The 27,777-nt window shown below is 38.7% G+C and overlaps 1 protein-coding gene across 11 annotated transcripts in view; it reads left to right on the top strand.

The window, feature by feature from the left end:
- Positions 1–5,097: 5,097 nt before the first annotated feature.
- The window catches only part of LOC147242713 (DNA (cytosine-5)-methyltransferase 3A-like), a 61,431-nt gene continuing 38,751 nt past the window's right edge, over positions 5,098–27,777 (top strand). For 5 of the 11 annotated variants that reach the window (XM_086189062.1, XM_086189059.1, XM_086189061.1 and 2 more), the window contains exons 1-6: positions 5,098–5,258; positions 10,342–10,558; positions 17,843–17,950; positions 26,104–26,227; positions 26,639–26,676; positions 26,886–27,002. In XM_086189062.1, the coding sequence (XP_086045188.1) occupies positions 10,490–10,558; positions 17,843–17,950; positions 26,104–26,227; positions 26,639–26,676; positions 26,886–27,002 (456 nt within the window). In that variant the 5' untranslated portion in view covers positions 5,098–5,258; positions 10,342–10,489. Of the gene's footprint in view, positions 5,259–6,972; positions 7,497–10,090; positions 10,188–10,341; positions 10,559–17,842; positions 17,951–24,230; positions 24,408–26,103; positions 26,228–26,638; positions 26,677–26,885; positions 27,003–27,777 lie in introns of those variants that run through there. The other 6 variants (XM_086189066.1, XM_086189065.1, XM_086189064.1 and 3 more) reach the window with 4 other exon arrangements.

Raw genomic sequence — 27,777 nt, 5'->3', positions numbered from 1 at the left:
ACTCGAGACAGTGAGCAGGTTATCTCTGCTGTGACTTGCTGAGGGTTTTGCTAGCAAAGGCTAGGGCCATGCCTTTGCCTCTCCAACAGGCAGCTGTGATAAGTCCACCTCACGACGCATCCACAGATAAGATGAAGGGCCTTGTAAAGTCGGAGTGAGCCAACACAGCACCGGTGACAAGCTCACAGCACCGGTGACAAGCTCATGCTTGGGCCTATGGAAGGCTTCCTCACATGCAGTGCTCCATTCTGCAGCTGTCAGCTTCCTGAACATGCCAGCCCTCTTCCCAGTCTCACCTGGCTGTCCCTTCCTCTTCTGGCCTGCTGTCAGCGCAGATAGAGGTTTGGTGATGGCTGAACATCCAGGGATGAAGCTCAGATAAAAGAAGACCATGCCCAAGAACGACTTGATCTTCTTCACAGAGGGAATGCAACTGTCCACCTCCATCAGGGCTTCCCTTGGCATATTGGAGATCACATCTGACTTAGATGGATCCACAGAAACGCCACTCTGGTCGATGACATGACCAAGGAACTTGACTGACTTCTGTAGAAGATGACATTTCTTTTGGCTCAACTTGAGATGGCTGTCTCTCAACTTCTGATACAAACTGCAATACACAATGTGGATAAAAACATAACTGTATAAAACAAAGTGTACAAAAGAAACACAAAATCAACATACTTGGGAGTGAATAAAGGAAAGCATCAGTGACTGTTAGCTCAATAGCTGTTTGCATCTGGCTGGTCATTTACACAGACCCTAACACAAAATAGAGCGGTGAATGGGACACCAACACCAGCTAGCTACCTCGTTCTGGCTGACTTAATTTGCTGTCTTTCAAAACATTCATTATTCACCGAAAATAAACAAGGATGAAAACCACAGAAAGCACTTTGCCAATTCTATGGAACTATAGGAGGGTTATGAACATTTTTTTTAGAATTCTGACGAACGTTCAAATTCTGAGTCCATAGGAAATATAGCGGCGTTTACCCCTCTCCAAAGCGCTCGTAACAAACTGAAGTGGAACACACACACACTAGTTGAGCTGATGACATCATCAGTATGTGCAAATGAAAAAATTAAAAAGAAAACAACCCCAAAAATAAAACACACATTCTCTCAAAATACTTAGAGAACACACATTCATAAACCAAATTCAATAGGGATTTGGGGGGAAATTCATAATGCCTTAATAGTTCTTATACATGGTACACAAATATCACAATACTTAACCACTGAAAGTACCATAGTGAGCAAGAACATCTGTTAACAAGGCACTGAGTGTTTTTACGCTGGTGTGTTCATATGTAACTTCAGATGTCTGTATTCCAGAGAGAAATACTGTACAAGAGCATCTACAGGTATCAAATACTTGAATTTCTTGGTGTTGATGGCATTTTCAGGATGACTTAAATTTGAGCAAATTATCCCTTTATCATACAAGAATGTGTGAGTAGGTAGGTAAGTTCACAATGGGTTGTTTTGCCAGCAAACAGATCATAGATTGGTTTTGATGTGTGACATCAGAGATGCAGACTTTAATGCTGAATAGCTTGATTCAAAAACAAATTAAGATAGATTAGATGTGTAAAATGTTTAGGGAAATAATGACCTCATATACTTGATATACCTCAAATACTAGACCATTAAGTGACTTAAGGCTTAATATTTATACAACTGATTTGAATATGAAACATTTAAAACTTTTTAAAGACCTGTAGACTCCTATTGTACTCCCATTTGACAGCTACACATATTTTGCAGTAATTTGAATCGCTGATAAGGTGATTATGTCAGGAAATTGTGAACCACATGTATTCATATTCTAGGATCTGGAAAAATACTTGAAGTGGGTTTTGAAAAGTGTTCTGATGCAATGATAACTGGGCAACAGAAGAGGGAGGAACATGATAACCATTCACATACAGAAAAATTCAAGAAAAAAACCCACCCACACATTCCATCCATTTTCTATACCGCTCATCCACCAGGGGGCTGGAGCCTTTCACAGCTGATATTGGGCGAGGGGCGGGGTACACCCTTGACGGGTTACCAGTCGCAGGGCAATCAAGAGCAATAAGCTAGTATTTTGCTCAAGTATATTTCAGATTGGTGCAGTGGTTAGCACTGTCGCCTCACAGCAAGAAGTTTCTGGGTTCGAGCCCCAGCTTGGGGATGCGATCTTTCTGTGTGGAATTCTTATGTTCTCCCTGTGCCTGCTTGGGTTCTCTCTGGGTACTAATGGGGACTAGGCTAATTGGATACTCTAAATTGACCGTGGTGTGGCTGTGAGTGTGAATGGTTGTCTGTCTATATGTGTTGGCCCAGCAATGGACTGGCATCCCGTCCAGGGTGTACCATGCCTTACGCCCGAAAGCTGCTGGGATAGACTCCAGTCTCCACGTGAGTCTTAACAGGATAAGTGGTAGAAAATGGATGGGTGGATGGATGGATGGATATTTTGACATGGTCACTGGGGGAAGTGAAGATCAAACCAGCGACCCTTCAGTGCCAGACAGCCACTCAATACCCCCACATTCCCGATTGTCTTAATGAGCGATCAATATATATAACAATTACCACACTAAAACCTTATCACAAAGTTGAATTGACCCAATACTTGCCTAAATTTTTCTGTACTTTTACTACCAATGCTCTATCTTTAAATGCTGAGCAAAAGATGAAACAAATATCAGAATTTAATCAAAAAATGATCAAAAATTGTAGGAGGTTTTTTTTTTTTTTTTTTTAATTTCCTCTTTATTTCTTCTTGTGAGCTAAATGACCACTGGCAGCTTCATACAGAGGACTTTTCAACTTCATTCTCCTTGATTGAGTGTCCTCATTATCATGGATGAGCAGCTCTCTCTTTTCCCATGAGCTTCCTGCAGAGGTCATGGCTGTGTGTGAGAAAGTGTGTAAGGTAGGGGTGTAAACTATAGACTGAATGAGGCTCATTGAGGTTGTCTGTTGTGTGTGACCTCCCTGACTGCTATAAATAACCTGCCACCTCCTATACTCAATGCTGTTATGACCCTCTATACTGCACATCATACACTTTTTATACCCAAGAGGTCAAACTGAGTTTAACCTTCTCATCTGGAGCCCTGACCAGCAAAAATCAACCCAACATGATGTTAAAAAGGTCCATTTGAAGTCCTAATTAAGAATTGCTGCTAAAATCACAATCCAAAGCTACAAATTAAAACTTGTAAACACTTGTTTACAGGTACTTCATGGCAATATCTATATATTTCACTAAGAAGGTTCTTTACAATAGTAGCTTGTCTGTGTAACTACTTCTGACTTAATTGTTCTACTTTTTGTTTATTAATATCAAATTATATAAATTTCATTGTATATACTGGAAAGAATATTTTTGAAGTACATCACAGTCTCAAAGACAAGCCCCCTTTTGATAGCTGATGAGTTTTCTCATATTCTTCTCCTCATATAAGCTATTTTTAACATGTGTATTTCCAGCTTTTACAGCATCTTCGTGCAAAATCAAGCCTATTCATGTTGCCAGGCAAAAAAAAATGAGTCACTAAATTTATGGCTCTTTGTGTGTGTACCCTACCAACTGTTCAATATTTGGTGTCCATGTTATTGTTTTTTTAATCATTATTGTTAGTTATACTGTAAGTTCTAAATATTTATTAAAAGTGTTTGGTTGAATTTTCATTTTTGGTAATAGAGCTTCAAAGGAAAAAATGCTCTTAGATAATATTGGTGATACACATAGACTGTATGCCATGTATACAGTCCCACGGATCAAATATTATATTGTTTTAACACAACAGCAATTTTTGTTTTGCTTTAAATTGAGGGTTTCATATTATTTCTTTGAAAAAAAGTATTACATCAAATAGGTAAGGTAAAGTAAGATTTTATATAAAAAGATCATATAATAAGATAATATTCATAAGCTTAATTTCTGGACACTGAAATTCAATTGTATTACAGTTAGTTGGTTTAATTTATCAAGTTGAAACAACATATGATCATTAGTATCAATTGTAACAAAGCTTGTCTTCGAGATGAATTTACTTAAATTTTTTTAGGTTGCAGATGAACTTTCATTTCTAATTTAAATCACACTGTACGTCCACCAATGGTTTCTCTTTTATTTACATATCAATGTTCCTTTAGTTATTCAACATTTACTGCCTTTAGAATATCTTTCAACAGGATTTCAAGCAAGATTCAACTTGTTGCAGCAAGCTGCTGCCTTACCTCTTGAAACACCTGAAATGCAGGTAATTGTGTTTCATTCACATGTGGTGGAGCCAGAAAACCAAAAAGAATCGGTAATGAACACCTGTATCACAGTATAGTTTAGTCTTGCAGAATGACTAAAGTAAAATTATTAACATCTGAACCCATATTTACTCGAGCCTAAGTGGTAAATGAAGTGCTTACGTTGACGCTTAAAATGCCATTTGGGATCAAGAAGAAAATATTTGGTTGTAAGTTCCAAATCTTTACATTTTTGATTATGCCTTTACATTCACTCCCCGTTATGAGCACACACAAAAAACTGAGTCAAGGATGACTTTTGTAAATTCTTGTCTATTTACCAGTTTGAGCCCATTGTAGGGAAGGAGAGAGGAGTTATGTATTTTATATGGGCGTAATTCGTTATGGCTGTGTTCCAGTTAGGTGGGCGAGGGCTCGTATACTGTACATAACGCTTCATAAGATGGCTCTTGATACATTAAATAAAATACGACCATATTCAGTAAGCTCAATTGCACCTATTTTTCCTGCAATAACGTCAAAAAACTACAATATTTCAACTCAGTCACTGCTGTGACCTTGATACAAACAAATATAGAAATATTGCACTTGTTGGAGTGAGCGATTTCTATTCATTTCGTCATCCAATCCACTTGGGGGAAAAAAGTTTTCGGCATTAATTTGGATGCAGCTTTTTTTTAAATGGCACCTGTCCTGTGTGTGCGTGCGCACGGGCGAGCATTAAAGATATTGTAGACTTTAGGACCCCGCGGAGACATTCTCTCCGGTGCTGCAGCCTCTGCGGCTCGTGAAAATGCAAGAGGGCCAGTCAGAGAGAGAGCGAGAGCGAGAGAGAGAGAGAGAGAGAGGAGCTCGAGTCAGCAACGGAGATTAGACCCGGTAGAGCGTGAGCAGAGAGAGAGAGCGAGAGAGAGAGAGAGAGAGAGAGAGAGAGAGAGAGAGAGAGAGAACGAGAGGAGGGAGAACGACGGCCGTCAGGGTCGGACGATACGGTAAATGCAAACATTACATTTCTGTGTCATGAAACGGCAGCCGTTAAGTTAGCTAACGCTAGAGAACGGCCATCTCCGAAAGTCACTGCTCGCGCGCTCCACAGCAAAAACCATTGGTTCCTTTTGAAAAAAATGATGTGCGCGTGAAGACGATCAGAGTGAACTTGGGGACTTTTCTGTACGGCGGGGAAGACGTCATTACAACTGGGGGACGTTTTTTAAACGACGGTGTGTAGACGTTGTCCAAGTACGTGAACTCATTCCCAGGTCCGGCAGGTAACGTTAACCGGTAGCGCACCGTCCTCTCCAGCCACCAGCTGCACACAGACACATCAGCGCGCGGACCCGTCCCCTCCGCGGCGAGCGAGCAGACGGGCACGCGCCTCCCGGGGTTAACGGGTGCATTCGGACTGAATCGCGTCCCCGTGTGTGTTTTTTACCTGACCCAGTAAAGCGTTTGGTGGCTACACACTCAGACACGTGTCTCTCACCGGCCTCCGGCCCTGCACACCCCGCCAGGATTATACACTGTCTCTGAAAGGCTGTCTGCTAAAGGCCGAGTGAGGTCGTTTACAATATTAATTGTAAGAAAGCTGAGCACCGTCAAGTTAGCAGCAGGAACATACCATTTCCGGCTTAATTTAAAAAAATAAGTCTCACGAACGTTACACATTTGTCTTCTGAAATGTTACGTTAAAAAGTAGCCATTAGCGTCCTTTGCTACAGCGTTTTATTAATGTCAAAGGATGGATGTATAAGTGGTCTCTGAAGTTATATTTGAGTAGAGCTTGGGCTTTTTTCCCTCAGTTGTCAAAAATGTCAGGCCCATCAAATGTGAATCATTAAAGTTCTTATATTGTCACTGAATTTATTTGTAAATGAACCCATATGATTAGGCTTCCAGATGTAATTAATTTTCTGGATATGAACTTTCAAGCCATATAATGGTATATATAAAAGAGAAATGTATTTATCAATGGTGCTTGAAGGAAATAGCAGCACTGTTTCGAAGTAATTATATTTTACTGGTTGAAAGTTGTATTATTACAGTACATGATGATCTTAAATTATATCTGTCACTATCTCAATCATACAATTTTTTTCATGCGACCCCCAACTGTTGAGTTAAAGACCATTGATTTGATTTCCATGAGATGATATATTGGGCTGCTTCCATGACAAAAAATGCAAAAGTTGGAGGCTTTATTATTCTTGAAGAATTTTTTTTATTGCAACATCGCCAGGTACTTTTTAGGCCAGACATGTATTTTACGCCCTTAGCTGATAAAGACTGTGATGCAACTCTTGACAAAAATGTGATTTTAAGTAGCTTTTAATGAACGCATCTGCTGATTGACACCATGTAATATAGAGCAGTTTTGTTTTGTTAAGTTAAGTTTAATTAACAAAAATGGGTGGCAATGTAGGAGAAAAAATAGATGTTTAAATGAAATAAATAGATTTAGATGTGAATATTTCAGAAATGCACCAATATTTTGGCCATGTATTGGAATTGGCCAGTTTTTCGCTTTGTTGACTGACATTTACTGAGGGCAGATACCAAAGTTTGCTCAGTCATGTGAAAAGTTATATGAAAGCTTGATTCAGAAATGTGTAGGATTGAATTTGTTTTGAAAAAATGGCATTAGAAATGGTGCAAGAGTCACAAAATAGTTATTATTTTTTATGGTAATTTTTTGTTTCCTTACACTGAACGGTGGAATAAGGATAAAAAAACAACATTGGCAAGAACAATCAGGAAAAAAAGATCATTATTGGCAAAAATAGAAAAATTAAAAATAAATCATCATTGGAATTGACGATTGGGCAAAGTTTTATTTTAATAATGTTTACTTCCCTAGTTTAGCCTCCAGTCTTTTACTGTGAAGCAAAAGCACCTTCTTCCCTGTCTTTCACCTTGTGACTATCACTACCTTGACTCACCTCTGAAGCTTTTTCTCTGCGCAACCATTCCTCCTCCCACCAGTTTAGGCTTCTGCTTGGGCCTTTGACAATAGTCTAATTTAAATCCTTGTTGGCATGAAGACTGGAACAATTTAAATTATATAGACTTACTATAGGAATGTGAGGTGTGTGTGACCTAAATACGACAAACTCGGAGGAGTTACTTGGCTTGCAGCCTTCAGACCCCAGGGTTGTGGGATGAATACTCTACACCCATTCCTGCAAAGTTTCCACCCCTGTCTTTCCGCTGGCCTGCTGCCTGATGTCTTTACAGTAGGTGACGTAAGGCCACAGTGACATACTGTACAATACATCTTAAAGGGAGCCAGACATGCTGGCTGCTGCCTTACTGCTTGGATACAAATCACTGCTAAGATTGCTTCTTTTTTCATCTGGCATTTGCAGGTATTTGACTTTCTGCTCCTTTTGTGTTCAGCTTGTTAATATCTGACACCAGACCATATGTGTTGTGATTTGGTGTGCAGTGGACTTCGTAGATATCTGCAAAAAAAGGAAAAAAAGATACCTAAAAAAAGCATACTTCAGGTTGAGATGAGTTCCACAACTGGTACATTTGTACAGCTTGTTGCACTGCAATAATTTGAATTTCTTAAAATTCATAAGAAACTATGTACTAAATGTCTAGAGTGGGCAGTAGTGCTTTTGTCTGCTTGCCTTTTTGGCTATTTGGATCCCATCCATAGAAACTCAAAGTTAAGCAGAGCAAACTTATCTGACACCACCATCATTATGCAAGTTCACAGTGCTCCATCAGCTTTTTTATTGGTCAGAGTGAATTCGACTAAAAACAGATATGATAAATGACAGATAGTGAAGGGAAATTCTCTTGTCAATCTTATTTGACTTGAAGCAGAGCAGTAAAATCCACATTTTATTCTTGACAAATTATTCTTTGCCTATGAATGTATCCTTGCACTGAGATAGATTATTGCTTGGACTTCCTTTGTCAAGTCATCATTCCATCCATCCGTCCATCCATCCATCCATCCATTTTCTACTGCTTATCCTGTTAAGGGTCACGGGGGTCTGAAGCCTAATCCAGATGTCTTCAGGCGAGAGGCAGGGTTCACCCTGGATGGGTCGCCAGTCCATTGCAGGGCCAACCCGTATAGACAAACAACCATTCACACTCACAGCCGCTCCTATGGTCAATTTAGAGTATCCAATCAGCCCAGTCCCCTCTTGCATATCTTTGGATTGTGGGAGGAAATGGGAGTACTGGGAGAGAAACCATGCAGGCACAGAGAGAATATGCAAGATTGACAGAAGACAGAAAGATCCCGTGGACTCAAACCTGGAACCTTCTTGCTGTGAGGCTACGGTACTAAATACATAACCACCGTGCTGCCTCCTTTGTCAAGTCAAGTAAATTTTTTTTTGTATATTGCCAAATCACAAAAAAGTTAACTGATGACACTTTACAAGTAGAGTAGGTCTAGCACCTCACTCCTTCAATGCAATGGCACCTAACAATTCTCCATGAGCAAGCACATCTCGCAACAGCGGCATGGGATTTGTCCATATAACTGTAGGGGAGGGTTCCTAGTTTTGGTACACTGGTAGTGCATGACTTTATTCTTAAAATGCCACTTGAAGCACTGACAAAAGTCCATCCATCCATCCATCCTTCCATCCAGCTATCCTTCCATCCTTCCATTTAATATGGCTTATCCTGTTAAGGGTTATGGGGGGGCTGGAGCGTATCTCAGCTGCCTTCAGTTGAGAGGCGGGGTACAACCTGGATGTGTCGGCAGTCCGTTGAAGGGCTCACACATATAGACAGACAACCATTCTCTCTCACAGCCACACCTATGTTCAGTTTAGAGTATCCAATTAGCCTAGACCCCTCTTGCATGTCTTTGGACTCTGGGAGGAAGCTGGAGTACCGCTGCCGTGCCGCCCCACTGACAAAAGTATCTCACCCCCCAAAAAAATCCAAACATGACCACAACTTCTCAGTTTTAAAGATTACCGTTTAACGTTTGAACTGTGTGTGTGTGTGTGTGTGTGTGTATGTGTGTGTGTATATATATATATGTGTGTGTGTGTGTATGTATGTATGTATGAATGTATAAGGGCTGGGCGATTACACTGTTCAATATTGCGATAACGATATGACCTGCGATAAATGTATGTATGTATGTGTATATATATATATATATATATTTTTTATGAAATGTCAAAGGGTTCATATTAGTTACAGTACATTAAAGCATATCTTTCTGTTTTTATATATATATATATATATATATATATATATAATGTAATGAATATATATAATTTAATGAATTATAATAATTGGGAAGTCAATGACAATAGTTGTTAGTTGCATTATATTCCATGCACTGATTTGACAATAAATTGTCTGGGTTTATTGGCAAGAATAATACAGAAAAATTATCATTGACTTATATAGCACTTGGAAGTGGTGCTTTGTTCTGTTTTGCCATTTCATCAATGTAAACTAAGTCCTGTTTCATCTGATTGTGTGAGAGACAACTTCCACTATGTTTTTTGACATTTTGTGGATCAAATGATTCCCCTGCTTTTCAGATCATGAAGAAAATAACTAGCTGTTATATTTTGCCAACACCCTGTCCAAAATCTTTTCATTTATTGAAGGGGACAGTTTGATTTGGCCACATCAATCACAACTGGGAGCATAGTTTACTCGTGTTATTATTCATCTACATCTGACCATCTTCCCAACACAGGCCATGTTTAGAGGTGACTTGCTGCATGCAGAATACTTTTAGGACACTTGTATGCTTTTATGTGTGTGCACCACATAAATGCGTGTGCATGTTACAATCTCAAAAATGAAACACTATGCTTTGCATGTGCAGGAATCCCATCCATCATGAAGTACAGTCAGTGGAGCCATGCGTACACACTCATACACACCTGTGACACAGTGTTGACCTCAAGGGTTTGTGTGAAATGGTGAGCAGGAGGTGGATAAAGCAAGGAGAAGAGTAAACCCAAAAATGTCAGCCATATAATGGAGAGGCTATCTTTCTATATCTTTATGTTTCTTCCTATATTCTGTCGTGTCACACTGAATTTGTGCATGTGTACTTTCTCTTTTTACTCATAGGAGAGGGGGAGGACTGAATGAGCGAGTGATTGTCCGACAGACAGATTGAATGACGGCGCACCTGGGGGTTCTGAGGGCCTCTCCCATGTTTTGATTTGCTCCATTTTTGTTTACTTCTATACTTGGTTCCACTGAGCCTCTCCTTGCCATGCCGTCCAACAGTCCTGTTACAGCTGAACCGCCTCAGACCCCAGAAAATGAGGCCTCCCATGATGTGGTGAGAAGAATGGCTTATAGTTATTATGTTGTTTGTGGCTGCAAGTTAGACGTTGTGTATTATTATTGTGATGTTATAACTACCCCAGCATATACATATTATCACCAGAGTACTATCATTAGCAGAAGTGGAAATGTTTTTTTTATTCAATCCCAACCTGGAGGCAAATTCAACATTTTTTGAATATAGATGTTCATACCAGTTAAGAGTTAATCAAATATTAGGTATGCAGTCTAGGGTTAATGAAAACAGGGATGACGTGGACACAAATTATTTCAGGATTAAATGTGCTATGTTAATAGGTGGATAAATAAACCAGGGAAAATCTGCCAATTTCATAATGAATGCAATGTTTAATTGATAATCAAAGAAAAAGGTGATGAGAAAATAACCCAAGGGATCCTAAGCCCTTTGGCTCAGGACCTTTGAAATAAGAAGGCCAGATTAATGACCACCACTTTTTTCCTGGAGCAAGTTTTTCCTGGATACTTGGGGTTATAACTAAGTCAGTAATCATTATGGTGACATACTCCAGACTCCATAAAAATGTACAGCACATCTGTTAAATTATTGATGAATGTGTTGTGAGTCTTATGACAAATTACATAATATTGACCAATTGAGTCCATTACCAATTGTAGTTATGGTATTCAATAAATATTATGAGGGTTTTATAGTGTTGAGGTTTTTTTTTGTTTTGTTTACAGCAGCTTTATCTGTTAAAAGTTGTCAAGAGACAAATATTTGGGGATTAAAATAACATTTGCCTGTGCAATTTGAATAAGAAAATTCCACAAAATAGACATGCTCACGCAAGGTACGAGTGTTTTAAGCAAAAAATACTTTCATTTTTCCACTCTTGACTCTTAACGTCAACACCATCACTACCACAGGTTTGCCTTCTGTCAATATTTTGCTGATATTATTGTTATTTTTATTGCTGCTACTATTATTACATATATTATATTACTTGTACTTGTATTTTGGCTGTCACAGCTATTATTACATTTGCCAAAACTTTTACTACAGCTATCATTACCACTACTACTCAGGCTTCTAAGCCAACAGTGGAGAGTGGACTTTTTTGCCAACACATATACAGTCTGGCAAGTGAAACTGTGTGTGTCAGTAATTGTTAAACTCACAGTTATTTATTTACATTCACTGCAGGCCTTTCTTCATTCCACACTCTCATTTGACCATATGCAGGTGAGATGAGTTCTACGAGTCAAACAGACTCAAATATAAATGGGTATAAATGCACACAAACACACAGAAATGCAAATGGTGAAAAATGGCCCCTCTCATGTGTGCCTCTGAAGCCCAGGGCAGCCCTCGTAAATCTGTGAGAAGTTTGAAGTTCATTCTATAGTGCTGCTATATAAAGACCCGTCTCACTCACTTACTACCACATCCGCACACTGGCAAAGAGCCAACAGGTACAAAGTTTCCCTTCTAGTTTTTCTTCCCCTGTACAGTTTTTTTGTGTTCTTTAACTTCCTGAGTCTTAATGGGGTCTCCAGGAAAGCACATGCATAGAAATAAGAGTTTGTTGGTTTGGAGTAAGAAGTTTGTAAAAATGATCTTATTTTCTCCCTGACTTTGTATGTCACTATTTAGCAAACTGTTGAAGTGGCCCAAAAATGCTGTATACAGTATAAACTTTTGTCTCAACTTTCCTCAAGTTTAAGGGCTTAGCTGCAATTGATGGGGTATTATGATCGCTCAATTTTGGACCACATCTCCATCATGTGTACCTGTGTATGTAAAACCTCACACATCTTGATTCTTCAGTCTCATCTCCTACAGACCTTCCATGTCTGTATTTTGTGTTTTTAGATTTTAGAGAGCTATACAATGTTGACAGTTTTGGCATCAAAGGGTGTGAGAGGAAGGTAAAACTGAGAGCTTCAGGGATACATTCAAATAAATCTATACAAAAAGAAAGTTTCATAGAACCAGGTTTTGTTTGTTAGCCGACTTGACAAAACCCAAAGCCCCACTCAGAGATAACAAAGGTCACAACATTTTCAGACACTGTGTGAGCTCACATGAAAAGGGGCATTTGGTTGATGGTTCTTCCACACAAAATTAACTTGCTGTGTGCCGCATCGTGCATAACGGAAGTTAGAAAATCAAAATAATTATCTCTTCATAATTGGTCAGGCAGCAGATTCACACCTTGCACAAGAAGTCAGTTTGGTACTTGTGAAGTAAAAACAATGAGGATGTATACAGACAAAATACATTTCAACAACACAGTTTGTGTGGTTTTGGTGACCAGCTCTTCAAGTTTGAGTTTTTGACCACCAAGAGAAAAAGTTTGGCACCCCTGGACTCATTTATTTGACCTTTGCTTCCTACAGTATGTATTAGTGATATGACTACTGCACATTTTAGAGATATTAGACTTTGAACTTGATGGAGCATATATGAACAATATACGCAGGAATAGTTATGTATTATCTGGCATAGTCCCAATATGAAGTATTTTTGTCCAAATCAAACTGAAATGGGTTTTATTGATGGAACATTATTGGTGATAGACCTAATTTTCTAACTGGTGTTCATTTAACAGTTATGTCATAAATGGACAGCTGAGCACAAAGCTTTTGTCATTCTCCTAGTTTATGAATGAGACTCAAATACAAAAGAGTGATGTTACCTGAAGCAAATGGAAAGAGCATGAGTGAAAAAAGATGTGAAGGAACCTGCATGCATTCAGCTGGTGATAGAGAAAACTGAGCAATTTGAAAACTGTTTTTGAATTTTATGCAATGTACATATATGTCCACACAGTTTGAACCATTGTAATTGCTTCAGTTGGTGGCCTGATTAATGTAACCCCAAGTCTGCATATATAATGTATTGCCACCACTTAGCATTTATATCACTCATAGAGTATCATCAGAAAATCCTGCTGATCGGTTTGCTCTCTAAACTCTCTTTACCTCAAAGGATTTGATAGGCTGAATAAAAAAGCACTGATTTCTAGCCAAAACTCCATAATTAAACTGGCAGGTATATGGAGCAGGTTGGTTAGCACTATATATTACCAAGATGATTTATCATAGGTTAAAAGAGAGCCAACTTGGATGGACAGATGATGAGGTTCTACATACCTCGTTCTGGGTTGTAGTTAAGGTTGTCACGATACTAGAATTTCAATATTTGATACCGATACCAAGGAAAAACTCGATACTCGATACCATTGTTAATTACATCTAGAAAATACAAATAATAATTAACATACAAATAACATCTAATGCAACACATCGGTTAATTAAGCAGCTGACATTAACATGCGCGCCTGTCTGCATTTATCATAATTCAGGGCTCTCAAGTCTCACACATTCGCCATATGACACACGCATTTCAGCCACTTCACATGCATGACTGTGTTTCTCACCCTTAAATATCATGTTAGGTCATAGTGAAGTATATGTTGATACAGGGCTGTCAAGTTTTTTTAACAGATTTCAGAGTGAGATTTTGGTGGCGGCAGTGGGGTTTTGGGAAGGGACAATGGTCTTATCTGATAAATGACATAAATTCTTACAAACATTTATTTTATTCTTAATGAAGGTGTGTGTGTGCGTGTGCTTGCGTTTGTGATCAGTGTTTTTGGATAAAATATAATGAAATAGCCTAGGCCAATGGTTTCACAGTGGAGAGGATGTGCCTATTATTCATAGGTGCTAATTTCCTAACAAAACAGGCATCAGAATAGCTGCTTAAATTAGCTAGCAGTCTTTCAACTGTTAACTAACATACCAGTTGCCTGAACATGTATTCCCCAGCAACGGAAATCAATGATGAGATGACTTTCTGTATCATAATATGGTTAAGGGGCTGAAAAGAAAATCCCTCCCCTAGAGTTCAGAAGGCCCTCCCTACCACACACCAGCTAATCTAATGAAATATAGCTACTGAACAGCCAGTCGGAAAATAGCACTGCTGTATCTGGGCAAGATTTCCGCTATAGTTAATCTAATTACAAGTAAACGACACAGGCTCGCAACGACAGAAGAGGAGGACTGTAATTATCCAAGGCTCTCAGGCTACATATCAACGTGGGGAGGGATTTTCTATCTCCTCTGTTTAAAAAGAATCGCGGCACAATTTAGTGGGCGTTACCCTGGAAATTTCTCTGTGCAAGAAATACATGGTGTGGTGTGGGAGTGTGTGAATGGACTGCAAAGCGTGAGCGTCAGACTTGAGAGTCCTGTCGATATACAGCATGTAGCTGATGCTAGGGAAAGTACTCACCAATGAATAGCCTACAACACAACAATACAACACATCTGTGATCTAACGCCCACATTCTTACATCTCACGCCCACAGAGAACGCAAAGTTGAAAATGCTGATCATAATAATGCTTAATACTTCAATGTTGCTGAAATGGGAGCTTTACTGACCTCTCGCAATTTGGTGTAAAGATTGGAGTGTCTGTCTTTCAGGTGTTTTGTCAAGTTGCTTGACTTTGTCGGCATTGCCTTGTGGCAGGGCTTGCAAATATTACAGTAGTAATATATTTAACATGAATAGTTGTAGTAGTTGTACTACAACTAGGGTTGTCAAAAGTATTGATACCCAGATATTATTCGATACTATTTAAATACGATACTCATTTGCAAAAGTATCAATACCAACAGCACCGTCTTTGACTGCTGTTGACCCACAGCTTCACTCAGTACACACAGACAGTCAAAGACGGTGCTGCGGGTATTGATACTTTTGCAAATGAGTATCGTATCTAAATGCTAATTTTTAGTATCGAATAATATCTGGGTATCAATACTTTTGACAACCCTAGTTGTAGTACAACTTAACAAAAAGTGTCCAGTGAAGCTAACAACCTCATATCAGCAGGAGCTGCAGTTTAAATGTTGACATGTCCAAACATGTAAGTGTTTAAATAAAGAATATTTCCATATTTACACTGAAAACAATCAACATCTGTGTTTGATGGTTTTTTTTTTGTTTTTTTTTGGTAGAGCAAGTCTGCATTCAGGCACAGAATATATGTTTGAATATTTGTTTGTTAGGGCCCATGACAATGCCTATTATTTCTCATTTTGTCATGCTGAAAACTGCACTGTAGCCACCATTTTTCTCCCCTTGTGTATGGCCTTTCTGAGCACTTCCACTGCAGAATCTCTGAATATCTCAGGAAGGCACTGGTGTCGTCACCATAACTATCATTCAGGCAACCAATCATATGGTCACTAGTTTGTGGAAGAAGAAAAGGAAGAGGGAAGCCAATTAGTGGGAGCAGATCAGGAGGACACTGAATGTTGCTGTTGTGCATCATTTCACCAAGCTGGTGTCTCAGATTGTTTGTGTCACACAGCTGCATCTTTCGCTCAATGTCTGTCAGACTAAGTGATGACAGCAGACCATCGCCATGAAGTTAAAGTTCTGAGGGCAAGTCTTTGAAAGTTGCACTACCTGGGCAGTCAACAATGTCAAACAAATAACATAACTAACAAGGAGGAAAGTGATGCAAGTTTAAAGAGAGTGTTATAAGATATTGTTGTCCCAGAAACATGAAACCCACACATATCAGGGTTTTTGTTTCAGGTGCTGCAAGGGGCTTATTCCAATCACTGCCCAGTGCCTGGTTCCACTTTTCTGCCAGAAAAAAAGGCTGTATTGACATAGGCCCTTAGCGCTGGTTTAAAAAAATAATTTGTCGAAGATTCAAAGCAGAAAGCAGGAGAGGCTGGAGATACAGAATCGAAAGGGCAAAGGAAGAAAAAGGAGAGAGACCAAGAGTAGTAAATGGAAAAGAAAAGAAGAGGACAGGCTGTCTGATGCTGATGGGATCCTCCTCTGCCCGCCTAGCTTGCAGTCTGGTTGCTTAGCAACTGCACTGGCCTAAAATAACCTGCTGGGAGACAGAAATAGAGCAAAGATATATGAACAGATTGGCTAGTCTGTGTGCTTTTGTATTGACACATGCTTGAAGGGATTTAGTGGAGGAGCTTTCAAGCTTGGTTGGTTTATATTTGACTTAGATGAACTATTTTTACTTACCGTGCTTCCATTATTCTATTCTATTCTATTGTAGTGCAGTAGTGTAAGCGTGTCTCTACGCTGATATGGGCAGCACACCACGCGGATGTGTGGGACCACTTCATAACTGGTTGCTATGCTGATCATCAGGGAAGTGACATCGAATGTTTAGTCAGCATGGGGGCCCTGTCAGAGACAGTTGCTAAGCAGTTTCTGCACCCAGCAACCACTTCACTGTCACCGCAACACAGGGTACAGCGGAGGCAGAGGAAACAGAGAGGAGGACATAATAGGAAACAGAAGTCTGACAGCAGGCAGTGTTCAGAGTCAGGTAGTGGGATTATAGCAGAGCGGAGTCAAGAAAGGAGCATATATTATGATTAAAAGGGTAACATAAAACTTCTTTTGCTCCACTGCAAACACAACTAAGAGTACAGGACAGTTGGTTACATAGCAGTGTACAGTAAAGTGTTATTATGTTTGTAGGATCAATGACAATCATGGAAAGAAGACAGCTGTAGTTGATATACAAGTGGTTTGTCTTAATGACCACTGTTTGAACCAGGCTGGGCAATAACACAATATTATTGAACATCATTATAATTGACATCATGTTGTGTTGATGTACTCTCATCATGTTGTCACCCTACAGACACATGAGACAAAACAGGAACAAACTGCCATAATATTGAAAATTAATCAATATGTTCTGTTATTTTTAAGAAAAGATGTCACCAGTTATTTCCTCTCAAAGGTGAACGTTACCTGTTTAGTGGACACTGCTAAAGATGTGAATTGTGGTTGATTTGCTGGTTTGACAAAAACTATGATGAATGGTGTGAAGATTGAAACCCAACATTCATTGAAAATAGTTTGTGGACATTGTGCCTCTCATTTATTCACTTTCCAAAATTCAGACAAATTAGGGGAAAACCTGACTGAAATAAGATTTGCTTTTCCTCACATAGTTAATATGCATATACCTTGCAACGGGGAGATCTTTTGTATCATTAAAGTTTTTTTCAAGCTTGGGTGTTTGCTTTACAGGGGGTGCTCAATAAATATATGTAAGACTAAATGGAGGGCTTAAAAAGCAAGTAAGTCAGAAAATTGTGTGTATAAGAACAAATTTGTTTGTGTAAGAACATGTCACGAATGAGGCCCGAATGAGTTGCTTCAGCCTCAGTCACTGTTAACACTAATTATAACTTCACAGTGTCATGTTTGGCTCAGTGTTTGATATAGCTTCTCTACTATTGGCCAGAATGAAGATGGAGTAGACCAGGACAGTCCAGAGGAGGCAACACCAGCAAGCCCCCAAAACAAGCGCAGAGTGGGCCGTCCTGCCCGTAAACGCAAACAGTTGCTTCCTGTAAGTACAACAATTACAGACTGTGCGTAGTTGTTTGTACTCCCTTCAATGGAGTGGTGGATTATCCTTTTCGTATGTATGTAAATAGGACCCTGCTGTGACCAAAATATTCAGAACATGCATGCACGTCATTCCACATTTATTTATTCAGATCTGGGACCTACTGAATGACAACCATTATAAGCTTTGTTTCCTCAAATGACCATAGCAGTGTTCTCATGTCAGTCTACTGATACTGACTTTAATTGCATGTGACAGATTATATGAGGCAGCATTTTCCTTCTCATAGCAGTGTTGCCTTCACCTGCTAGTACGAAATATCTAAAATATTTTTGCCTAAAAATGGGGATTACTGGTCAGTGTGTATGGAAACCAGTCAATATTCTTCACTGTCACCGAATGTCTGCTTATTTGTGAGTAAGACTCCAACCGAGACACATCCCACAGTTAAAGTAATGTAAAGTTAAAAAAAAATATTCTTAATCACATCTAATGGGATGTAATAGAATAAACCTGCAACCCGTTGTTCTGTTGATTGTAATAATATTGCAAAACTGAAGTAACTGCTATGGTTCCTCAGTATTGTTGACTGATATTGTTCAAAGTCCAACAAAGCAACAAGCCGTCAGACAATCAGATCAGCCCAAACAAACACTGTTACATCATCCAATTTATCAGTAAGAGAAATTGTAGGTGACCACTAAAAAGTTTGATTTGTGCAAGTTCAGCCTGGCTTTAGAATAAAATGTTGAAATTAAACTTGTAAAATGCCAAATTAGCTTGCAGATGAACCTCATAGGTCAACTAAAGCCTACCAAACGTTATTAGTTGTACTCTTCCTGTGTCTTGACATATTATGCTTTGAAAAACATTCACTTTCCAAAAAGTGGTAGGGAATGCAGCAAAACTGTTGTTTTCCAGCTTTATTATTGTTTGATTTGCCATTTGTTGCCCTGGCATTCCCTGATTTTTTTTTATCTCATCACCTGCAGGGTCTAAATTGGAGCAATATTGTCTATGTTAAATAAAGTAACATATTGTTTGGTATACAATATATTTCTCTCAAGTCAGTTCTGTTATGGTGTGTTTGTGTGTAATCTTTGTGCTGACATAAGTGTGGGAGCAGTAGTAGAAGCTGATCAAACAATCACAGACAGAAAGGAATACCAAGCGTTTCCCATACCATTGCCTTAGGGGTGTGGGTGGAGGTGGCTAGCCTATGCCAATGCGCTCTCTGTCCCACCAAGAAGCCAAAGAAAAAAAGAAAAGTGTTTATGATATTTGCCTAATTTCTAAGGACTCCCTTTATCCAGGCTCCGTGTGAGAGTGTTATTTACTGCCGCACTCTCCGTTTTTCTGCTTGCTGTAAAACTGTGTGTGTTTGTCCAGCCCTGTTCAAACCTGGCATTAACAGGCAACCTTTGAGATTGGATCACAACTGGTCAGCTCTTGGTGCTGTTGTGAGCACACTCAGGATGCATTGAGAACAGATAATTAAGATCTGGATAGGGGGCAGAAGACAAACAGGTGAAGTGCTAAAAATGTTAGCTGATCTCTTTGGTAAGGTTGTTTAAAATGTGCTCACAGATTCAAAAATCCTGTTTTAATAATTCATGAATGAAACATTATAAACACACCAACACCTATGAGTTACATTGTATTGTCATCAAAATCAGCTGTTCTCCGGGCGGAACAAATACTGGAACACTCTAATACAGCAGCGATGACCAAGATTAATAGCAACTGTGTAGCAGCTACAGTGAAAAATTCTTGGTGCTGCCTGTTTATACAGAAAAACTGAATGAAACAGGCAGTCATCCGGGAAACACTGGTGTGTGTGTGTGTGTGTGTGTGTGTGTGCGTGTGTGTGTGTGCGTGCGTGCGTGCGTGTGTGCGTGTGTGCGTGCGAGATATGGCACACCTGAGGAGCAGCATGATAAGACCTGCCTTTCTACACACATGAATGAATACATACAGACAGACAGATTATGTAATAAATGTTCTGTCCTTTTTTATGAAACAACCAAAACCAATTTTGATACAAAGATAAGTGCTTCACAAAATTCTACCTCAACCCTATATGTGCTATTGTGATTTGAATTTGTTTTGTGTTCTCCTCCAGCCAGCCAACCCCCCACCACACACACACACACACACACACACATTAGGCTGTATTTGATTAATTTTCTGCCAATAGTCAGTAAAGGGCTTCTAGCTAGGTGTTTCCATTTTACTAGCAGGTGCAGATTGTACCTAATTCTGAGTATTAGCATTGCTAGCAACAGTTGTGTCTGCTTATTCACAAATCACCTCAGAAGGTTCAAAATTCAGCAGGTTTAATATATAGCGTCACTACTGCAGGGGCATTGCTGAAGGAAGGAAAGTCCAAAACATGAGCCATGTAATTTTAGTTCTTAAATAATTCACTGTAGGGAATAGACTATGATAAAATATGATATGTGTTGCTGTGTCATTTGTTTGACTGATGTTAGAGTTGAGGTTTATGTTTTTATTTGATATCTTAAAACCAGAGCTGCTGCTGTTGTCTTTTTTCACACATTAGATTGGCAGAATTGTGTTGATATTTTCTGTTTATAAAACAAGAAACCAGTCATTTAACAGTTTCATTCTGCATATCATATTGAATCATACTGCACTTGCCTGTAGTAGGTAAAAGGCAAAGGCAAATTTATTTGTATAGCACCATTCATACACAGGGCAATTCATAGTGCTTTACAGAGGGAATGAGAAATTGAAAGTTAGAATCAGTTTAAAATCGAAAACATGAATTAAAACATTCAAAAATCATTTAAAATCAATTTGACAGCAGACAAATCAGTATTAAATCAATCCATCAATACCAAATCACCCAGATCAATGCCAAATCAATACTATAAGAAGGCTGCAGTAAACAGCAGTGTTTTCAGCCCTGATTTAAATGAGCTGACAGTTTGTGCCCCCCTCAGAGGTTCAGGGAGTTTGTTCCACTAGTGTGGACCACAGAAGCTGAAAGCAGCTTCACCCTGCTTGGTTCTGACCCTGGGGACGCTGAGTAGACCTGTCCCTGATGACTGGAGGGGTCTGGATGCTTCATACCCAGTCAGCAGCTCTGACATGTATTTAGGCCCAAGCCCATTCATTGACTTATAGACCAGTAACAGGATTTTGAACTCAATCCTTTGACACACAGGGAGCCAGTGCAGTGATTTAAGGACAGGTATAATGTGGTCCATTTTCTTAGTGTTGATCAGGACTGTGGCAGCAGCATTTTGGATGAGCTGCAGGTGCTTGATTGATTTTTTACTGAGACCTGTAAAGACACCGTTACAATAATCTAGCCTACTAAGAATAAATGCATGGACGAGTTTTTCCATGTCTTGTTTAGAGAGAAATCCTTTAATTCGTGCAATGTTTTTGAGATGATAATAGGCTGATTTAGTGACAGTTTTTATGTGGCTCTTAAAATTCAGGTCTGAGTCCATAACAACACCAAGGTTTCTAGCTTGGTCGGTGGTTTGTAGTGTCATTGAGTCAAGTTGGCTGCTGACCTCAAGCCTTGTGTTTTTGGGACCAAACACAATGACTTCTATCTTTTCTGCATTGAGCTGGAGAAAATTCTGGCCCATCCACTGATTGACCTGTAGGATACAGTCACTCAGTGAATGCAGTGGACTGTAATCGCATGGTGACACTGTAATATAAAGTTGTGTGTCATCAGCATATGAGTGGTAGGAGATGTTATAGTGCTCTATGACCTGGGCCAGTGGGAGCATATAGATGTTGAACAAAAGTGGCCCAAGAAATGAGCCTTGCGGGACCCCACATGTCATCTTTGTTCACTCAGATTCACAGTTCCCAAGCGATCTTCTAAGTAAGATCTGAGCCAATTTAGCACCGCACCAGAAAGTCCAACCCACCTCTCCAGTCTGTCGAGACAGTAGTACATGGTCATGGACAGAGATAATCCAGTCTTTCCCCATTCAGTTGTCAATTCGATGATGTCCCCTCCTGTACTGCTCTGGAGTTTTCACCTTGTAGCATGTTCCGATTGTAACCCCTTACCCACATTTTGCCAAATTTTTAAATTGTCCATTTTTTTTATTTGAAGATATTAATTTTTATTATATCTAAACAAAAAAACCCAATTCAGACTCACTATTAACTTAAGTAAACTCAGGTGTTACCTTCTGCCTGCCTCACTGCCTGCATTTACTGTAGTTCCTGTTCTTTTGCTGTTTTGATAACACCCCTTCCAGAGAGGCCAGCATGTTGCCCTTTAATTAGGGCCTGAGCCTGAAGGTACTTCAGGCGAAGACCCTATTATGTTTGTTCGTGATTAATTATGTCTGTCTCTGTGGCTATGTCACATGCAGACATACATATATACAATCATACATACACACACACATACAGATGTGTATATATATATATATATATATATATATATATATATATATATATATATATATATATATTACATGGGTAAACAGAGCTGTTGTGGAACTGTCAGTGACACGATAGTGAACCATCAACATCACAGACATACCTCTCTTTACAAACACAAAACACAAAATTGATGATGATCTTAGATTCTTATGTTTTCTGGCTGCTATTTAGTTTTTCTTTCCCTTTTTCAGATCATCATGAATCAGTGTCTCCTCTCCCTCTGTTCTTGGAGCCACATGTAGAATAGGCTGTGTTTTTTATAAATGTGTGTTATAATTGTGGCTTCTGCTTAAAAAATGTCAACTTTAGAGTCAACGTGCATGTGTTGTCTGTAAACGAACATCACTGCACAACCACATGTATAAGGATTACTACTATGATATGAAGTGAGACATCAGATTTGAACAAGAATGGCAAAAAGAGAAATGACAACTTGTTTTTAAATTTAGTAAAAGGACATATAGATCTAATGTGATATATGTCATGCTTAGCACTTATCTGGACCCATAGCAGTTGGGTAAAGTTCAGCTGCTAATTGGTCGTGTTACACTGATAGACTGACTCGTAGTCAGGTTTTCCTCTTTTCGCTGCTTCCTCCATAAAGTCCTCTATTGTTCTATGCTGAGAAGTACAAGCTAGCTTGTATTTCCTGAAAGCAGCACTCTTAGGGATTTTTTTGCCCATTAAGTTCAAATTTGATTGTGCTGAAACATATATAGAGAGCTCAGAAGAACAGGGCATCATTATGCTTATTCACAAGAAACTGAAGCATGGTGTTACTTCAGACATATACAGTTTGTCCTTAAGTCAAAGTCAATTTTATTGCAAATTTTAAGAAAGTCCCTCAAGATGTTCCTGAGAGTGCTTCCACATGAGGTCACAGTGACCTAGACCTTTGAACACCAAAATCTGTGTAGTTTATCTATGCATCCCAGTGGACATTTGTGCCATATTTGAAGAAATTCCCACAAAATAAGATATTGCGTTAATGAGAATTGGGTAAACGAAAACACAATGCCTGTTGCCAGTCCAGTAGCATATAAACCTGAATCCAATGGTAATTGATTAGTTTTAATTTTCTTATACCATGAGGCTAAACCGTAGCTCTTAGAAATGCTGCATGAAACAAACTTATTAAGACTTAATAACCAAAGTTTCCATTTTCTTGTGGCATGTACATATATAGCTCAGTCTTGCTTCTTTTTGTTACTGATCATGTTGTTCGATTATAACAAAAATGATCATCAAAACTATTTGGTTACATATACACTGGTCATAGTGTATTTTGTTTTGTTTTATTATTAACCATATCTTTTTTTCTATTATTACAATTTCTCGGAAAGGTGACTTTAATTTGATGATATATGTTATGACATATTTCATCTGAAGGGTAAAGCAAGTATTTTCCACAGTCTTTCACTCCACATCAAAGTTACCAATTTAAAGGAGATGATGAGTGGAGAGGCAGTGCAGGGCCGACAAGGAAATTTTTGAAGAGGTGAAACAGGGTATATTCACAATAAGCCTTGAGGTAATGTAGGAGCCAGTGTGTGTACATTTGTGTGAATTGGTATTACAAGCACATTATCAAAACATAGTGGATTTGTTTTTGAATGTTGCACATATTTGTAGTCTACATCAAAAATGCTCCTAGAACCACTTTAAAGCTGCATCAAGCAATCAAATAACGTCCTTAACTGTTTATCAACACTCCAGTGTAGCTTCCTGCAACTTTTGTTTGCTTTGTAGGGTATAGTTTACCAAGTTGTTGTTGCTTTTTCTGACAAATATCAGCCGACGAGCTCACACAAGCCGATTGTCACTTCTCGTACAGTGTAAATGGCGGAGAGGGTGGCTGAAGAACGTGGAACATATAGCAATTCAAAGGACTTCCAGATATTTTTCTCAGGAAGTGGGGACCAAACCAGGGCTGCCATGCACTTACTTTTGACAGGCGGCCAAAAAGACGACTGCAATGGAAAGTCCATGTTCCTCTGTTTCTGCTGAATGAGTAAGTAGTCAGCTGTTTGCTACAACATTAGCTGTACGAGCTGATATAATTCATGATGATTCATAATGGTCAGAAATTGCTTCATGCAGCTTTAATGCCTTCCTAGGGCTAAATGAATGAATAAATAAATAAATAAATAAATGTTAAGGCCATTTGTTCTCACCAAGGGAACATGATTGAATTCTATTTTCACAAGATATACACTCATTGTTTATCTAAGCTTTAAACAAAGTATGGCACATTTTACACTCATTTTGGTTAATTTATACCATCATTTAATTGTTTTGTGCCCACAGTTTTATTTATTTTTTTTACAATTGAGCTAAGTTATTTCAGTTTTCACTTAAAATGTACATAATTTTGAAGCACATGCTTGATTTTGCTTAGCAAGTGGTTACATTAAGGTACTTTGATTTATGTGTTTGAAATGCGTTTGTTATTAAAAGTAATGCCGTTATGTAATTACATAGTCTGTGCATTTAAGATATATTATCCTTAATTTTTTCAGTAAAGTTAATTCACTTTAATTTATTTGTCCCTGTGATTTGTTTTGATATTTATACAGTTAAAACAATGTTTAAATGTATAAATAAGAGCTAATATCTGTTTGTTCTGTTATTGAAAGCAGTATTTTACAGACTTCTTAAAGTGCAATCCTTCATTTATTTCTGCAATGACATTAATACAAAGTTAAACATGGCCCTATTCATGCAAGGATTAATTTCAAGGCAACTTTTACACATGACAAAGTTTAGATTGGGAATTTTTTTCTGTAGCAGCAGTGCCCCAAAAAGTCTACTTAAGTATAAATAGCTCCAGCTCCTGCATTGAATTCACTATGTTGAAATTGTGTGCTGGTGTTGTTTCCTCTTTCTTGGGGCCCTTTCAATCACCTTTTGTGCCTTTTATAGCCCCTTTCACCTGCTTATTGCAGCCTCTGTTTTTTCAGCAATATAGATAGCATTAGTGTAGTCTCTGTGCTTGATGTTCTCCCGTAATTTCTACTTTTTAACTACCAATTTATGATATTGTTTAGCTTTTTAGCTACACACCTGTATAAAAATGTGCAGGCTTGTCAGAGGGACACATGGACAGAGTTTAGCAATTTAAATGCTTGTGAGACAACAGATTAGCCATTGAGATATATTTCACCTTTTAGTATGATTTCAATACTTTTTTTTGGAATTATTTATATTTCAAAACAACTGTCATGCAAGAAGTAATGACTTTTTTTTTTTAACTTGCATAGATTATTTTTTAATTCCAACAACTAGTTAGCATCACACAACTCAAAGATTTCCACACATGTGGTCATTAATAATAATAATATTAATATTATTAATATTAATTAATAATAGCAACTTCAATATTCCCCTTCCCATCTCATAAGTGTGTGTGTGTCTCTGTGTGTCTCTGTGTGTCTGTTAATGGGAGTGGAAGTGTGTACACTAATCTTGAACAGACATGCTGCTGCAGGTACCTGCTCTGCATTGTACTAACAAGGGCAGACTAATGGATGTGTGTGTATTGCAGTCGCTATTTGATTATGTTAAGATGCACATGTTTTATATGTGTCGTCTAAGGCCTGTTCATATGTGTGTGAACAATTATTATGTCTGTGAAGTCTTTTGAAGCTTCTAGACGAGGGCCAGCCAATGTGTTCTTAGACATAGACTGCTCTCCATCTGTTTCCCAGGAGATGACGACCCCTGACCCCTGCCCAAATGCCCCACCAACCCCGCCTGAGGAAATGGAGCCTACCCCCTCCCCTCGCAAGAAACGCGGGCGCCGGAAACTAGAGCAGACTGAGAGGAATAAGGGTAGAGATTTAGTGCAAAGTTATATTATTGTTTAGTATGACTTTGCTTGTTGTTAGTTTGTTAAGATATTTATCTTGCTAAAATGTGATTAACAAAAAGACAGTTTATTATGGATATTTCTTCTCTAGAAAAGCCAATGATTTATTCATAAACTTGTTGACATTTTCAGTTAGGGCTTTCAGGATGTGTTTACATCATAGAAAAAAATGATGTACCCTTAAGCACTACAAGTAGAGGCATTTTCAGCTGACCTGAAATTTCAATAGCCTAATAATCTCCAGATTGACTTGCTTTAGTTTTGAATATGGTTTCTGTGGAAAAGTGATGAAAACCATGAGTATACCTCCTCGTTAAACCGCTTGTTAAATCTGTACAACTGGCCCATTTCCTGTAACTATTCTTCTCCTGTAGACGAGCCAGATGATAGAAATTGCGACTCCCCCAGAGAGGTGAGGAAACCATTTTTTTTACACATCCAAAAATGAAACTAACCACCCTAATTGTTCAAGCAGATATAAGAAGAGAGTAAGCAAAGAGTATGGCAAGGTTTCTCTGCTTATGTGTTTGTGTGTGTGTGTGTGTGTGTGTGTGTGTGTGTGTGTGTGTGTGTGTGTGTGTGTGTGTGTGTGTGTGTGTGTGTGCGTGCGTGCGTGTGCAGGGAGAGACTGGGAGGTTACGGAGGAAGCCAGTTCCAAGGGTTACTTTCCAGGCTGGGGATCCATACTACATCAGTAGGAGACAGAGAGATGAATGGCTTAGCCGCTGGAAGATGGAGGTGCGAGAGAGATACCACTCTGTCTGTATGAATTTATTGCTAGAGTAACACAGAAAACATTTAATGTTAATGGCTCACTCAGGATAAACTGTCCAATTAAGAAAACAAATTCTTTTGTTTACTAAGGACAGTTTAAGCACTTTTGATAGCTATTTTTTCATGTAATCACTCATTGTGGTGAACTGGAATATATTTTTCTAAATACTGTAAAGTTATATTAGCTGACACATCTGCAGAAACTATTTTTAAGCTTTAAAATACTCTGTAGCTCGGAAGTAAAAGGACAAAGAATTGCACTGTGTTGGGAAATAAAGAAGACAGCAATCAAATGCAATGTCTTGTTTGTACAATTCAAGAGTTAACTACAGTATTTCAAGAGATATAAAACACTGGTATCAAATAAGGTCCTCACTGCACATCCCAATTACAGCGCACTTTTCTTGTTTCAGCATAGTTCATAATTTTTTGGAGCCTATCTTAAGCAATTTTCCGATAGACATTTGTATGTTCGGGATCCCACTGTAAATACCATCATCTTCAGTTGAACCCTAATTCACCATATGAAATTTTTTAAATTTTTATCAAAAACACTACTCTGTGCTTTTTACTGTGCTCCTCCACTCATGAGAGCTTATTTATGCAGAAAGGGAGGGGATTTCCTCTCGATACAGACACACTATTGGCTGATGGAAGATTACATTGTTTTAATTTGATTGGATTCTTGCAGTGACACTCACGACACTAATCTCTTGATATCGTTTGGTGCCTTGAAACT

The sequence above is a fragment of the Aulostomus chinensis genome, chromosome 20, assembly GCF_037954235.1.
Source record: "Aulostomus chinensis isolate RoL2024-O1b breed Wild chromosome 20, RoL_Achi_v1.0, whole genome shotgun sequence".
NCBI classification, from domain to species: Eukaryota; Metazoa; Chordata; class Actinopteri; order Syngnathiformes; family Aulostomidae; genus Aulostomus; species Aulostomus chinensis.
This window is presented reverse-complemented; position numbering and strand designations above follow the sequence as displayed.